This window comes from Telmatherina bonti (assembly GCF_933228915.1).
Source record: "Telmatherina bonti genome assembly, chromosome: 14".
In the NCBI taxonomy this organism is placed as follows: domain Eukaryota; kingdom Metazoa; phylum Chordata; class Actinopteri; order Atheriniformes; family Telmatherinidae; genus Telmatherina; species Telmatherina bonti.
This window is the reverse complement of record NC_136612.1, coordinates 20,407,523-20,420,113: the sequence shown is the minus strand read 5'-3', so window position 1 is coordinate 20,420,113 and position 12,591 is coordinate 20,407,523. Positions and strand designations below refer to the sequence as shown.

The window sequence follows — 12,591 nt, the reverse complement described above, 5'->3', positions numbered from 1 at the left end:
GGGGGGGTCAAAGTGTTCATCAAGTTGTAGAAAGAGTAACTTCTAAACCCTTCTTGTTAAACTTAACTTTGTATGTCTCAGGTGCCAGCCTAGGTCCTCCTGGGAAGCCTCCTCAGCTGGACGACTCCTACAGCCCATATAACCTAATATCAAGCTCAGAGTCGCCTACCAGCCCCCTTGTCCCCCCAGACAGCTGGGGACAGGGCAAGAGCAGCAGTGATAAGATGGCTAATGGGACCAATATCAACTGGCCACCAGGTGAATCACATGTAGTCCTGTTCCTTCATCCTGTTAATGATGTTGACATCTGATATCCATACGGTTACTACTTTCTTCCTGCCTTCTGTGTAAAATCAAACTGAAACATTCAAAGTTCATTAACAAACTGACCTAAAAGTTGGAATTATTTTGTTTTTCTGTTTAAATTTCAGAGTTTTGCCCTGGTGTGCCGTGGAAAGGCCTTCAGAATATCGACCCAGAGACTGACCCCAACGTGACTCCAGGCAGCGTTCCCAGTGGACCCACCATCAACACCAATATCCAAGATGTCAATCGCTACCTGCTCCGGGACAGGAGTGGAGGTACGTCCACATAACAAAGCAGTTTAATAAGCTGGAAAAAGCATCTTATGTAGCCTTCTTCATAATAAGGCTGACTAAGGTGATTTTTTTTTTTTTTATCTTTAAGAAAAAAAATAAATCCAACCAGATGTGTCCTCCATGATTTCGAATTGATAATAACTTGAACAAATTGTGTCCCGTGTACGACATGCGTCGTAGTATGTGCAGCTGTTGTGATCTGAATTCCTGCTTCTTATTATTTTGTTCTTCATTTTCCTACTTTTAATTGTGCTTATAATCATTGTCACCAGTTTATAGTCTTCTCTTCTGAATAAATTTACTATCATCTTTTTCTTTACTCCATTTTCTCTCTCTGCCACCTTTTTTTTTTTTTATTTGTTTGTGTTTGTCTATTTGTGTTGCTGCCATTGGCTTAGGCTCCTCTCCCACTCCATCTCAGACCGAGGCTCTGCCTCCGTCCACTGATTGGCCAGTCAGTGCCTACACTAGCTCATTCAGTCTTTCGTCCCCGGAGATGGACGATGCAGGTACATGGTTTATCCATAACCCTCTCCCCACCCCCAACATTGCAGTAGCTAAATCACTGCAAATCAGCATTATCCTTTTCCCTCCTGTGACTGTAACACCCAGAGCCCCAAACGCTCAGAGGAGAAGCACATTTCTCCTGCATCACTCAAGTCACTGCTCCTGAGTAAACATGACCTTCATCTGAGCTCTCCTGTCAGCTTTGTATCTTAAGCAGAGTATCATATTCTCCCAGCAGTGTTACTGCATCTCCTTCCCTCCTTGAATGTTGTCTGAAAGTGTGGAACAGGGGAGTGTAGATTGTGTTTTCCCCCATCTTACTCATTACTCTGTTTCAGTCAAGAAACTGTGCTTCTTGTCATCTGTCTCTCGAAACATACCTGATATATATTATTTGCCTTTGCACTTCATGCCAGGAACTCATTTTGTCTGCAGTTTTATTATTTTAATGACGTTTTTTAGTTATTTCATGAGGAAACCAAAAACACAAGAATAGTCTTTGTGTCTTTGAGCACATATTTTCTGAATCTGTTAAAACTTATATAATTGTATCTATTTCACAAAAGCGTTTTATTATTATTATTATGATGATGATGATGATGATGATATTTTCTTTTATTTAAGCTGTAGTTTCTGTTGAATGTATTTGTGAGAATATGATGCAGACTTCCTCCTTCAGGAGCATCTGTGTTTCAGCCTTGTGGTCCTGCAGACCAAATCGTTACCTTCCTCTTTTCCATCCAAGGTAAACTGTCAGAGATGAAATCTACTTGGTCACCAGGGCCCATCTCTCACAGCCAGGCTTCTCTTTCTCATGAGCTGTGGAAGGTCCCCCAGGGCCCACGAAGCAGCACCACAGCCCCCTCACGCCCCCCACCTGGCCTCACAAACACAAAGCCCTCCTCCACCTGGGGCGGCAACTCTCTGGGTCTGGCCCAAGGCTGGAGCAGCTCTTACACCACAGGTAGTGTTATAGTGACATCTTCACCGACAGAGATTGCCATGCTTCCCCTCTCACTTGCTTCCATATTGTTAGCCTCATAGCGTAATTCCTTAAGTCATATTTATGGTAAATATGTTAAGTTGGTTGGTTGCTCTAAATTGTCCCTTGGTGTGAGAGGTAATGGTTGTTCGCCTCTCTGTGTTGCCGCTGTGATGGACTGGCGACCTGTCCAAGGTGTACCCTGCCTCTCACCAAACGATTGCTGGGAAAGTCTCCAGCTTTTCCACAACCCTTAGTTGGACTAAACGGTTAAGAAATAGATGAATGAGTGTGATATCAGTCTAACTGTACTCTTTTAATATTGATAACTGACTGTGCATCATTGCCTATAAAACCTTAAAATATGACTTGGCAGTTTTGCTATGAGGCTAAAGACATGCAGAAGCAGGTGGGAATTGTTTTACAGTGAATATTATCATAACTGTGTTCCAGGTTGTAAGTTAAAGATGTATATGCAACAATGGCAGTCTGGTTAGCACATAAAAATGAGCTTTTTTTATTGAGCAAATTTACAGGTACTGTATTATGTAGTACTGCATTTAGAAGCATTTAGTCCTTTTCATTTATGAATGCACTTATTTACCACAGTGAATAAGTGTATTCATTTTATTATCTTGTTTTGTTTTTGTTTTTTATAAAGAATAATTTGCTTTCAAAGACATACAACCAAATTACATGCCAGCTAATCTTAATATAATTTATAAGAATATTCTATGTATTTATATGGGACATACAAGAATAGTTGACAGCAAAACTTTTTTGCAAGCTTTTTTTTCACTATTTCAGAGGTATGATGCATCTTCTGGTAGATATGAGATTCAGAAAGGAACTGATCAATGAGCAGGAGGCACTTTGATGTGTTTTAAAACCACATCTCAGAAGTGAAGGCCTTACAAAGACTGTGGTTAAATGTCTTAACTGACTGTCTTCGTGGTAACGGATGACACCATCCATTCAGCCAAAGTTAATGACTTTAGTTTCAGCTGATATTGGGATTAAGAACTTCATTCTGACAGACTTTCCACATCTGTCGCTCTCATCTACAGCAGGTACCACATGGAGTACAGACAGCTCCACCAGGACCAGTAGCTGGCTGGTTCTGAGGAACCTCACTCCACAGGTACAGTTTCCTCTCAGCTGCCTCTCTGGAGAATCAGCTGTTGCTGTATTGTAACTCATGGTGTGGACATGTTTTTTGTTTTCTAACAGATTGATGGTTCAACTCTGCGTACACTGTGCATGCAGCACGGCCCCCTCATCACATTCCACCTCAACCTAACACAGGGGAACGCTGTGGTGCGCTACAGCTCTAAGGATGAAGCCGCAAAGGCTCAGAAGTCCCTGCACATGTATGTCCACTAAGGTTCAAACTGTTGGGCTCAGCTGATATTTTCTGATGTTTTGATATTTAACCATGCACGGTTCTCCTTCTGTTTCTGTCCAGGTGTGTGCTTGGGAACACCACCATTCTTGCAGAGTTTGCAGGGGAAGAGGAAGTGAACCGCTTCTTTGCACAGAGCCAGTCACTTGGTGGAACGACCAGCTGGCAGGCCTCTCCAGGCACCAATCAGACGAGGATGGGTGGGTCCGGATCTGGAGCCTCTCATCCCATTGGTCACCCGCCCCACTGGAACAACAACAACAACGGCGCCAGCAGCAGCAGCAGCAGCAGTAGCAGCGGCCTTGGAGCAGGAGGAACAAAAACAGGAGGAGAGCTGCTTTGGGGTGGCGTTCAGCAGTATTCTAGCCTGTGGGGACCCCCCAGTGGAGAGGAGGGACGGGTCATGGGAAGCCCCACACCAATCAATACACTGCTGCCTGGCGACCTGCTAAGTGGAGAGTCCATGTAGGGCAAAACAAACGCAAACAGGAGCAAAAACCTAGCAAATCAGTGTGGAGATAATCAGCGTGGTTGTGACATTGATGAGGAGAGTCAAGAGGATGACCAGGCTAAGTGTTCGCTGCTTGACCTCGTCATCCTCCCCTGCTCCTTTTGTGTTGAATGACTTTTAAGTTGCAGTTCTTTTTCGCATCTCAGTAAGAGATTTTGATCACAGTGTTCAGCTTTTGCTTCTGGAGACACAGGAAGAAGTCTTTCATTCATCAAAGAAAGAGAACTTTTTACAGAAATGAACTTTTGGAGAAGTCGCCGTGGAAAATGTACTGTAGTCAAACTGACACGGTGACAAGCTGCCATCTTTAAACTTGCATAATCCCTCACTGCCTTTTGAGGCAATCATACTGCACCTCAGAGATCATTTAAAAAAAAAAAAAAAAAAAAGGCATCATTCCCAAAGTAAAACCCTTCAATCAGAGTGGTTGTCAAACATTCAGCTGGTCCAGGCTCGACATTTGTTTCTCTCAGCACTAATATTAGCCTTAAACTATTTCCTGCCCTGCTATCCTCACTCACTCTGTACTTGGTGAAGAAGCATATGGACACTTGCACACCCTTATTTCTGAGCCAGTGAAACCTGAGTGGAAAGTACATGCTGCTGCGGCTTAACATAAGCAACCACAGCTCACAACTTCAGTGCATTTTTTGCAGGCAGAATGAGTTCCCCACAAAACGCTCAAAGGGAATGATGCAACTCTGTTCGCCTTGTTCAAGCCATTTATTTTTGTAGTATTTTTTTTTTTCTTGAACCATTGCAAACAGATCTAAGAAATGATATTATTCAAATGTGTCTGTCAATCTTCCCTGAGGGGTTGGAGGGAGAGGGGGGGGTCTTCACATGTACAGTTAAAGATATAACAGACGACAAAACGAACCACTGCTATTACTATGGAACTGTAAAGAAAAACACTCCGATGCACCTCAGCTCATCTGCGGGCTACTCGCAGTTTGGTCTCAGCCTCTAATGCGCTCACTGACATGGAAAGAATAACCTCAAGTTGTTCCCCTCTCCCTCCCTCCCCTCCCTACCACTGCGCGCCCACTCCACCTGCAAACACACCATTTCAAGTGAAGTGCAATATAAGCCAGAGACTACCGTCCAAGCGCCCTACGATCGAGAGCAGACTGTAAGGAATGAGTGAACTGCAAAACCTTTATGAACCCTGTAACCCTCAACCACAACATAAAAACTGCCACTACTTCCCCTCCCCCTTAGAGAGTGTGTGAACTCAGGAGAGTAGCAAGCTGGTCCTCAACCATCTTCTGTCCAAGATACAAGGACGTACATACAAAGCACTTCTTCAGCCGGCCGCCTCTCCACATTTATGCTAGAGTGATTTTTGGGGAGAGGGAGGGGCCCGTGTGTGTGTGTGTGTGTGTCTGTATGTGCACATAGTGTGTTTGCGTGTGTGTTTGGGGCAAAGGCGACAAACCAAAACGAAAGGGGGGCCTGTTTTTTTCCTTATCACCCAGAAGACCAGATCAGTTGATTTTGTTGGGGGGTTTTTGTGTTTTTTTTTGTCCACATTTATAGAAAATCTGAAACAAAGATTTGTGAATAGGTGGTCGATCATAGCACTTAGCAAGAGCGCCGCTGCTCGTTATACACTCAATGCCAACAAATAGAAGAAAGGAGAAGCAACACTGGCAAATAAAAACTGAAAAAAAGCAAAGACAAAAAAAGCAATCTGCTTGGTGGCTTCTCTATATACTTATTTTTTAACTTTACGTGGATGTGAATTTTTTTCCTTTTTTTTTTTTATTTTTTGGAATCCTTCTTCCCTCAAGTCAGTGGGACCAGAGGATGTCAAACATGGTAGCAAAGTGAAGGGAAATACAAAGAAAAACTAACTCAACCGATAATGAGTGTGGAAGGGAAAGACCCCAAAGCACTCATACTCACCCTGTTTTTATCAAAGTAAATATCACTGTTACATTGCAACTTTGAAATCTTTAGCCTTGCTGTCTGGAAACACTCGATGTGTCCGTGTTCTACTGGGTCCAGCAGGGAGGATCCTCATCTCGTTTTTTCCTTTTGGTTTCTCTCACTATTGGAGGCTCTGCCAAGCTGAGTGTGATAGTGTGGCCACTGAGTGCCTGCCTGCTGCAGAGTGCAGTGCTGCAGCAGCCCTCGCCCCACCCATCCAGCCACCATCTCCCTCACCTGCCTCCCTGCGGATCCCTACAGACTGGCATCCCTCCTCTTCCTCCTCCACAAGAGCAGCTCTTTCAGAACTGGCCCCCCCACCAATATTAAATTTACTACTACTGCTACGCCAGAGCCTGTCTATCCTCAGCAACCTCCACTTCCACTCCCTCCGTCTCTCTCCTGCAAGGATCACTTTAGTCAGAGACGGAGTCGTTCAGTGTGTTTTTATTTTGTTTGTTTCGGTATCCTGGTGTGTACTTTTTTGGAATTGCCAGTGTGTATTTTTTATTTTGTTGTGATAAGTTTGCTGATTTTGCTGTTCTCATTGATTATGTAGTTATGATTGTTCATGATGTTGATTTCATGGCTTTTAAATATTGGTTTTTATGCAGTGTTCAGCTTCTCTCCTGCCCCTCCCACTGCCTCTGAGGCAGAACCAGTGTGTGGTTTAGAGGTACGGCTCAATCATGCAGCAAGGCCAAACAAAACGGTTAGAGGAAGATGGTGGTGGGAATAGAGTCGAAATTAGGCAGGTAACTATCCAAGACAGTGAGCCAACTTTCGCCTGTCCATTCTGGGGCGTCAGCCCTCGTTTTAGTGTCGATGGGCCTCACTCACACTGGTGCTTCAACTCTGGGAGCACTCAGTTACACTTATTGAACCACCTCAACTGACAACAGCCTTCCATTTCTATGCAAATACAAGGAGGTGTTCATTCTCAGCCACTCCTTACATCTGCCACTTATCTCTCAACCTTTACTACCAGGCAGCTTCTCCTGAAACCTCACCTGGCTAAACTGTAGGGGGTCACTACCATGCAAACAGAGCGATTAGATGACATTAAATGACCCTACTTGTTGGCAGTCACTTCTTCAGTTTAGTGCCAACTGATTTGCTAATGTCTGCTTCCACTTTTCCACCTTGTGATTTCTCTTTGTTGTGATGAGTTGGGCTTGTATTCTTGCTGCATGGGCGTACCCTACAAGCTCCAGCTGCAGGAGGCTTGAGGAGCACAAGGGCAGGACAGATGAATGGTGCTGGTCTTTCACCAACAAAGAGACTGGAAACTTTAGTGAATAACCAGGCTGCAGTAGTGGGAGTTGGGCGTGGGGGTTTGGGGGAAGGGGTCCCTGTATGTGTCAGTGCACTGTTTATAGGTCACATCGGGTACATCTCTTTAAAAACCAAAAACATTATCTTTTTCTTTATCATCATTTTCACAAAAACTACAAACTACTAAAAAAAAAAAAAAAAGATAATAATAAAATAAATTAAAAAAAGAAGAAAGAAGTATGTTTGAGCTGCGCAATCTGAGGCCGGGATGCCCGAGTTGCACCTCATCTCCGGAACCAAGTCTTAAAACTTTGGGGAATTGCCCTCTTCCAGAGTCCTCTTCGACTCGCATCATCCAACAAAACAATCACTTTTGCCTGTGCTGTTTGTTCATGAGATTGTTCCTGAAAACCTGCATTTGCTCCACACTGGAATTTGATCAAGGAGTGGCGGGGGGGTTGACTGGGACAGAGGTCGAGCCTCAGATGTGGATTCCATGGCGTAGCACCAGCACTGAGAGCCCTGCCTTCTCCCACTGCCTCATCCACATTCTTATCTACCTGTTGAGTGTTGCTCGATTCCCCCCCCCCCCTCTCCTACATACACACACACACACACACACACACAATTACTTTTTGTTGTTGTTGTTGCATATTTGATTGTGTAAGGCAACTGGAGCTCAAATGAAATCCGCTTCTAAATCATGGATCAGTGAAGGGTCTGGGCCGGGACCTCAGAAAGAAGTCAATTAGCAAATCTCTTTAAAAAAAACAAAGGCCTGGGTTGTATATGCACATGCTAGCACATACACACAGTAAACAACCACGAGTACATAACTAGTCTTTGTGTGTGTAAGGCTAGATCTCTGTTTACCACTTAGCCTAAGCCCTCCCCGCCTGCCCTGGCTCCAACCCTGACCCTGTGTATCCAACATATATTTCCCAGAAGACAAGATCATATACATATCAGAGTAATACAAAATAATGAAAACAAATACTTGAATCAAAAGAAGCGCCAATAATGTAATGTGAACACTTTTTGTAGTGGTTTTTTTGTCTCATTCATACACTTCAGAGGTTTTTGATAGCAGTTTAGAGTGAATCAAATTTGAAATGTTGAAAACAAAGATCGATATAAAGGCAAATTTACATCTATTGTATTTGAGTGTTTGCACAAGGCTGCTTTTACTGTATGAATGAATGTTTGCCGCGTGAGGTGAAAACTTATGAGAGCTCATGATTACAGCGGAGGACGTTCCGCCTCGTGTTTCTTTTCAATTCAGTATACTTATTGATTTTCTTGTTTTGTTTTGTTTTTTTTGTTTGTTTTGTTTTTGCTTGTCAAAACTATATTCAAATGTTGTAACTAGCCTCTAGCGTTGCACTGAGTGTCAGCCTCACCCCTCATCCAGCTATATGAACAACACGATAAAAGTACTGAGGGGAGACGGGGACAGTTCGTGTGTAAATGTTTACTCAAGGACTAAAATAAGTGTGTTTTGTTTTGGTTTTTTTAATGTAATGTTTATCTACCTTAGTGGCTTTCATTGTGGAATAATCCAAGAAAGTATGGATCATAACTGAGTATTGCACCATTTTTCAGACTGTAAACCTTAAAATAAAAATTAAAAAAAAATATTTAAAAAAAAAAAAAAACTGAAAAAAAGAAGTATTTTGCAGACCTGTGGCCATAGATTGGGTAGAAGGACTTTGGCTCTCCCAAATCTGAGCAAATGGGGAGTGAAGGACAAGACATCAGACTGAGCCTTGGCTTCTAGGGCTCATCTCAGAGGTGCCTACCTTTCTTCCTTTTTTTTTTTTTTTTTCCCTTTTGGGTATAGCTTATATTCTCTTTCAGTTCACTCATGTTGTCATCAGTTGTTTTTCTGCAAGGCCACTGACAGTTTACAGTTTATTTTCTGGAGTTCAGAAGAAAACCAATCAGCAAAGTGGTGAAGGAATTAAACTATTGGAGTGTTGGGAAAGAAAAACGACAGATGCTTCCATAAAAAACTAAAAGATAAAGTGCAACACTTTACAGAATGAAGATTTATTGTGCTACTTTCAGAACTCTGGGATTGAACAGTGTTGTCTTGTTCTGTTTAACCTTCTTTTCTGTGTTAATGTTGATTTCATGGACTGTCTGAAGCCTGTTTATTTTATGTCAATTATATATATTTTTCCTTTATAGAAAAAGAAAAGAAAAAAAAAAGACATAATTGCTCTTGCACACACGAAAAAGTGGATCTTGTCTCAGGAAGGCCAGGGTTCCAGAGTACCAACTCCACGCCATTTTAATGTACATTTTTATGAGTCAAAAAGTAAAAAAAAAAAAAAAAAAAAAAAAAGAGGGTGACTTAAAAGAAACGATTTTAAGCACTGAAAGTTATGGATTTCAGAATAAAAAATACCTTTTGTTTCTAAATCCGTAGCAGTTACATAATAACCAAATAATGGACTTTAAATGAAAATGGAGTGCTTTATATATAAATCTATATATTAAAATTGCTTTACATTTAAAAACAAAAGTGATCAATGAGTTTGTTTAAAGAAAAAAAAAAAAAGACGGTGAATAACATGCAAATGCTGTATGTTTGAATCTTTATTGTGTTTTTCTTAATGAGGTCCCGTCCTGACTGAATCAGGAATGTTGTGCATTACTCTTTCTTTCTCTCCTTCTCCCACTGCGGGTATTATTGATAGATAAATCAAACTTTTTTGGAGCATTTTTCACATTTTTGGAGGATGTTTGTAAAACATGAGCTGGTTGTAAAGGATCATGAAACTATGCACAAGTGTTGGGTGGGGGTAGAAGATGGGGGTTTTACGGCCTACTTCCTCTAAGTGGCTGATCTATTGCAGGGGTTTGGGGATCCAATGTGTTTTTAATTGTTTCAGTTACTGTCGTTTGTTTTTCTTTAAAGGGGGCGAAGGGATGGGGTGGATGGTGTTGAGCCCTCCACCTCCAGCTTCTGCCTCCCTGATTCAGATTGACCTAGCGCTACATCGCCATGCTGTGTATACCTAAAACCAATGAGCGTCTCACTTTTTAGCACTGTGGGATTCTAGCCTGTCACCCTTAAGGGTTTCTCTTTTATTTTTCCTTCTCTCTCTTTTTTTTTTTTTTTTTCATTTTAATTTCTCAGTTAAGATTTTTATGGAGGGTGGGAGGGGGGTGTGCGTTTGGAGCTGCTTTTATTTTTCTTGCCTCTTCTGTTCTTGAGATATTAAGAAAAAAAATGTCTGTACTGAGAGTTAATGGGAAGTCAGTGGCTTGTAATGTTTTATTTTTTCTCTCTGTATATCTCTTTCTCCTCATAGAATGTGATTGTTAAATGACATGCACCGAAACAAATGTTTTCATGAACTATGGAGCTTCTTTCAAATATTAATAAAATAGCATTTTTTTCTTGGCTGTTAAACTGTCCCGAGTTGTTTGTTTCTTTTAAAGCGAAGTCCGAGGCTCAGCGGGTCGTCGGGTGTTTTTTTGGGTTTTTTTTTGCAAGCAGCACTGAAGTCATTTCCATCAGCGGTCAGGCTCTGAGTGCGAGCTGTCTGGGACAGGCATAGTAGTTGTCCTGCGGCTGCCGGATGTTTGGGTTGGCGTAGACGGGGAAGTTGACTTCCTCCAGGTGTGAGGAGGCCCGGTGGTTATTTTTAGGGCTTGGAGGCTGCTTCCTGCTCATTTCTTCATAGATGGGGGCATGAGGCTGCGGTGTTTGATGTTGCCTCATCTTCACCTACAAAAAAACAAACATCATTACTTCAGTTTCTGCAGGATGTGATGGAAGACTGACGTCAGAGACCTAAATGGACACTGGTCATGTAGATATTTTAACAATATGTTGTGGTTTTTGTTAAGGGGTTGCGTTTTTGGGGGAGGTTGGTTGTTGTCATTCTTTATTTTATTTAATAGATTCCTACTATAAACAAGGTAGGAAAACCTTCCAACAAAAGACAAATACAGTTTACAAGACACACCGAGTTTGTACTGTTCTAGTACACATGGAAAGTTAGTAATTGATAGGAGCATATTTATTCTTCAACAAATCCTGATGGACAAGCTTTCTTGTCATTTTTAAGCAGTCTTGTCTGTTTTTTCTGGGCTTCACAAAGGACTTTTTTGTTGTATTTTTGGCTGCATTTATTTCAGTTTTCTGTCAAAATGCCCCCACACTGCTTCAGTAGTGTTAAGTTGTAATCTCTGGAGATGATTCATTTCTCCATCAGACCTGTTTCTGCAGATGTTTTTTGCTAAGTTATTGTATCATGGCATATGTCAGAGTTTTCTCCTTGTTTGTTCTGAAGAGCTACTTCCTGAGAAACACCCTCCACTGGTTTTTAATTCTTTTAAGTTTTTAATGGTCTTTTATTCATTCAGTGATCTTTAATCCACTTACTTATATTCAAGTCTCAGGGGAGTTCTGGCGGTTTGTGATTGTACATTTTGTATTGTTCCTCTCTTAATGTTTTGTACTTTGTATAAACGGTGACCTCTCCTGTTTACAGTGGAGCAAATCTGCCTACAGGCATCAAGAAAGTTGATGAAGTTTTAGCAAACATGAGATTAACTGAGATGCATTTTTAGGTCTCGACTGGAATATTTTTTTCATTTCTTAAATAATTTTCTAGACATTGAACATCTGCTTTAGACTTATTTAAGGCAGCATTGCCTTTTGTTCGTCTTTTCCAGCTTCCTTAAAGTTTTAAGGGTACACCACACACCGTGCTGGTACACTATTTGTCTTTTTCACCTCATTGGTACAAATTATCTGTTTGTCAAAAAACATTTCATCTTTGACATTTTTTGTGACAAAGAAATGGGAATAAATGTCTTTGTGACAAACTAGCACTATATAAAACTTTAGAAATGACGCTTTAAACCAGGGATCCCCAACCCTGGTCCTCAAGGACCGGTGTCCTGCAGGTTTTCCAAGTGTTCCTGCTGGAACACACCAGACTCAGACTCAGAAAGGCTCTGCACATGTCTGCTAAATACACATGGATTTGAATCAGGTGTGTTGCAGCTGGGACACTTGGAGAACCTGCAGGACACCGATCCTCAAGGACCAGGATTGGGGATCCCTGCTTTAAAGCTACATAAGTATCACAAAAATGCAAAACTCACACATTTCTCCAGGATCATCCAGCTGAGTGTCAGCAGGAGAAGCCCTGTTGCTGCAGAGATAGTGATGAGCAGAGGGATGTAGCTGTGGGAACACTGGCATGAAGACCCTGCACCACAAGCAAAGCAGCACAAATTCAGTCTGAATGGTCATACGCAGAAGTGCTTCACTTGATTTTCTTTTTTTTCTTTTTTTTTTTAAACTACATACTTTCTTCTTTTTCAACTAACAAGAAAATCTTCTGTGCATCAAGGATGG

The 12,591-nt window shown here is 41.7% G+C and overlaps 1 protein-coding gene across 3 annotated transcripts in view; it reads left to right on the top strand.

Annotated features, from left to right (window-relative positions):
• tnrc6c1 (trinucleotide repeat containing adaptor 6C1) overlaps positions 1-7,247 on the top strand; it is a 43,957-nt gene extending 36,710 nt beyond the window's left edge. For all 3 annotated transcript variants that reach the window (XM_079252944.1, XM_079252943.1, XM_079252945.1), the window contains 6 exons: positions 82-258; positions 432-581; positions 1,852-2,070; positions 3,156-3,229; positions 3,319-3,458; positions 3,554-7,247. In XM_079252944.1, the coding sequence (XP_079109070.1) occupies positions 82-258; positions 432-581; positions 1,852-2,070; positions 3,156-3,229; positions 3,319-3,458; positions 3,554-3,959 (1,166 nt within the window). In that variant the 3' untranslated portion in view covers positions 3,960-7,247. The remainder of the gene's footprint in view (positions 1-81; positions 259-431; positions 582-1,851; positions 2,071-3,155; positions 3,230-3,318; positions 3,459-3,553) is intronic.
• The last annotated feature ends 5,344 nt before the right edge of the window (positions 7,248-12,591 follow it).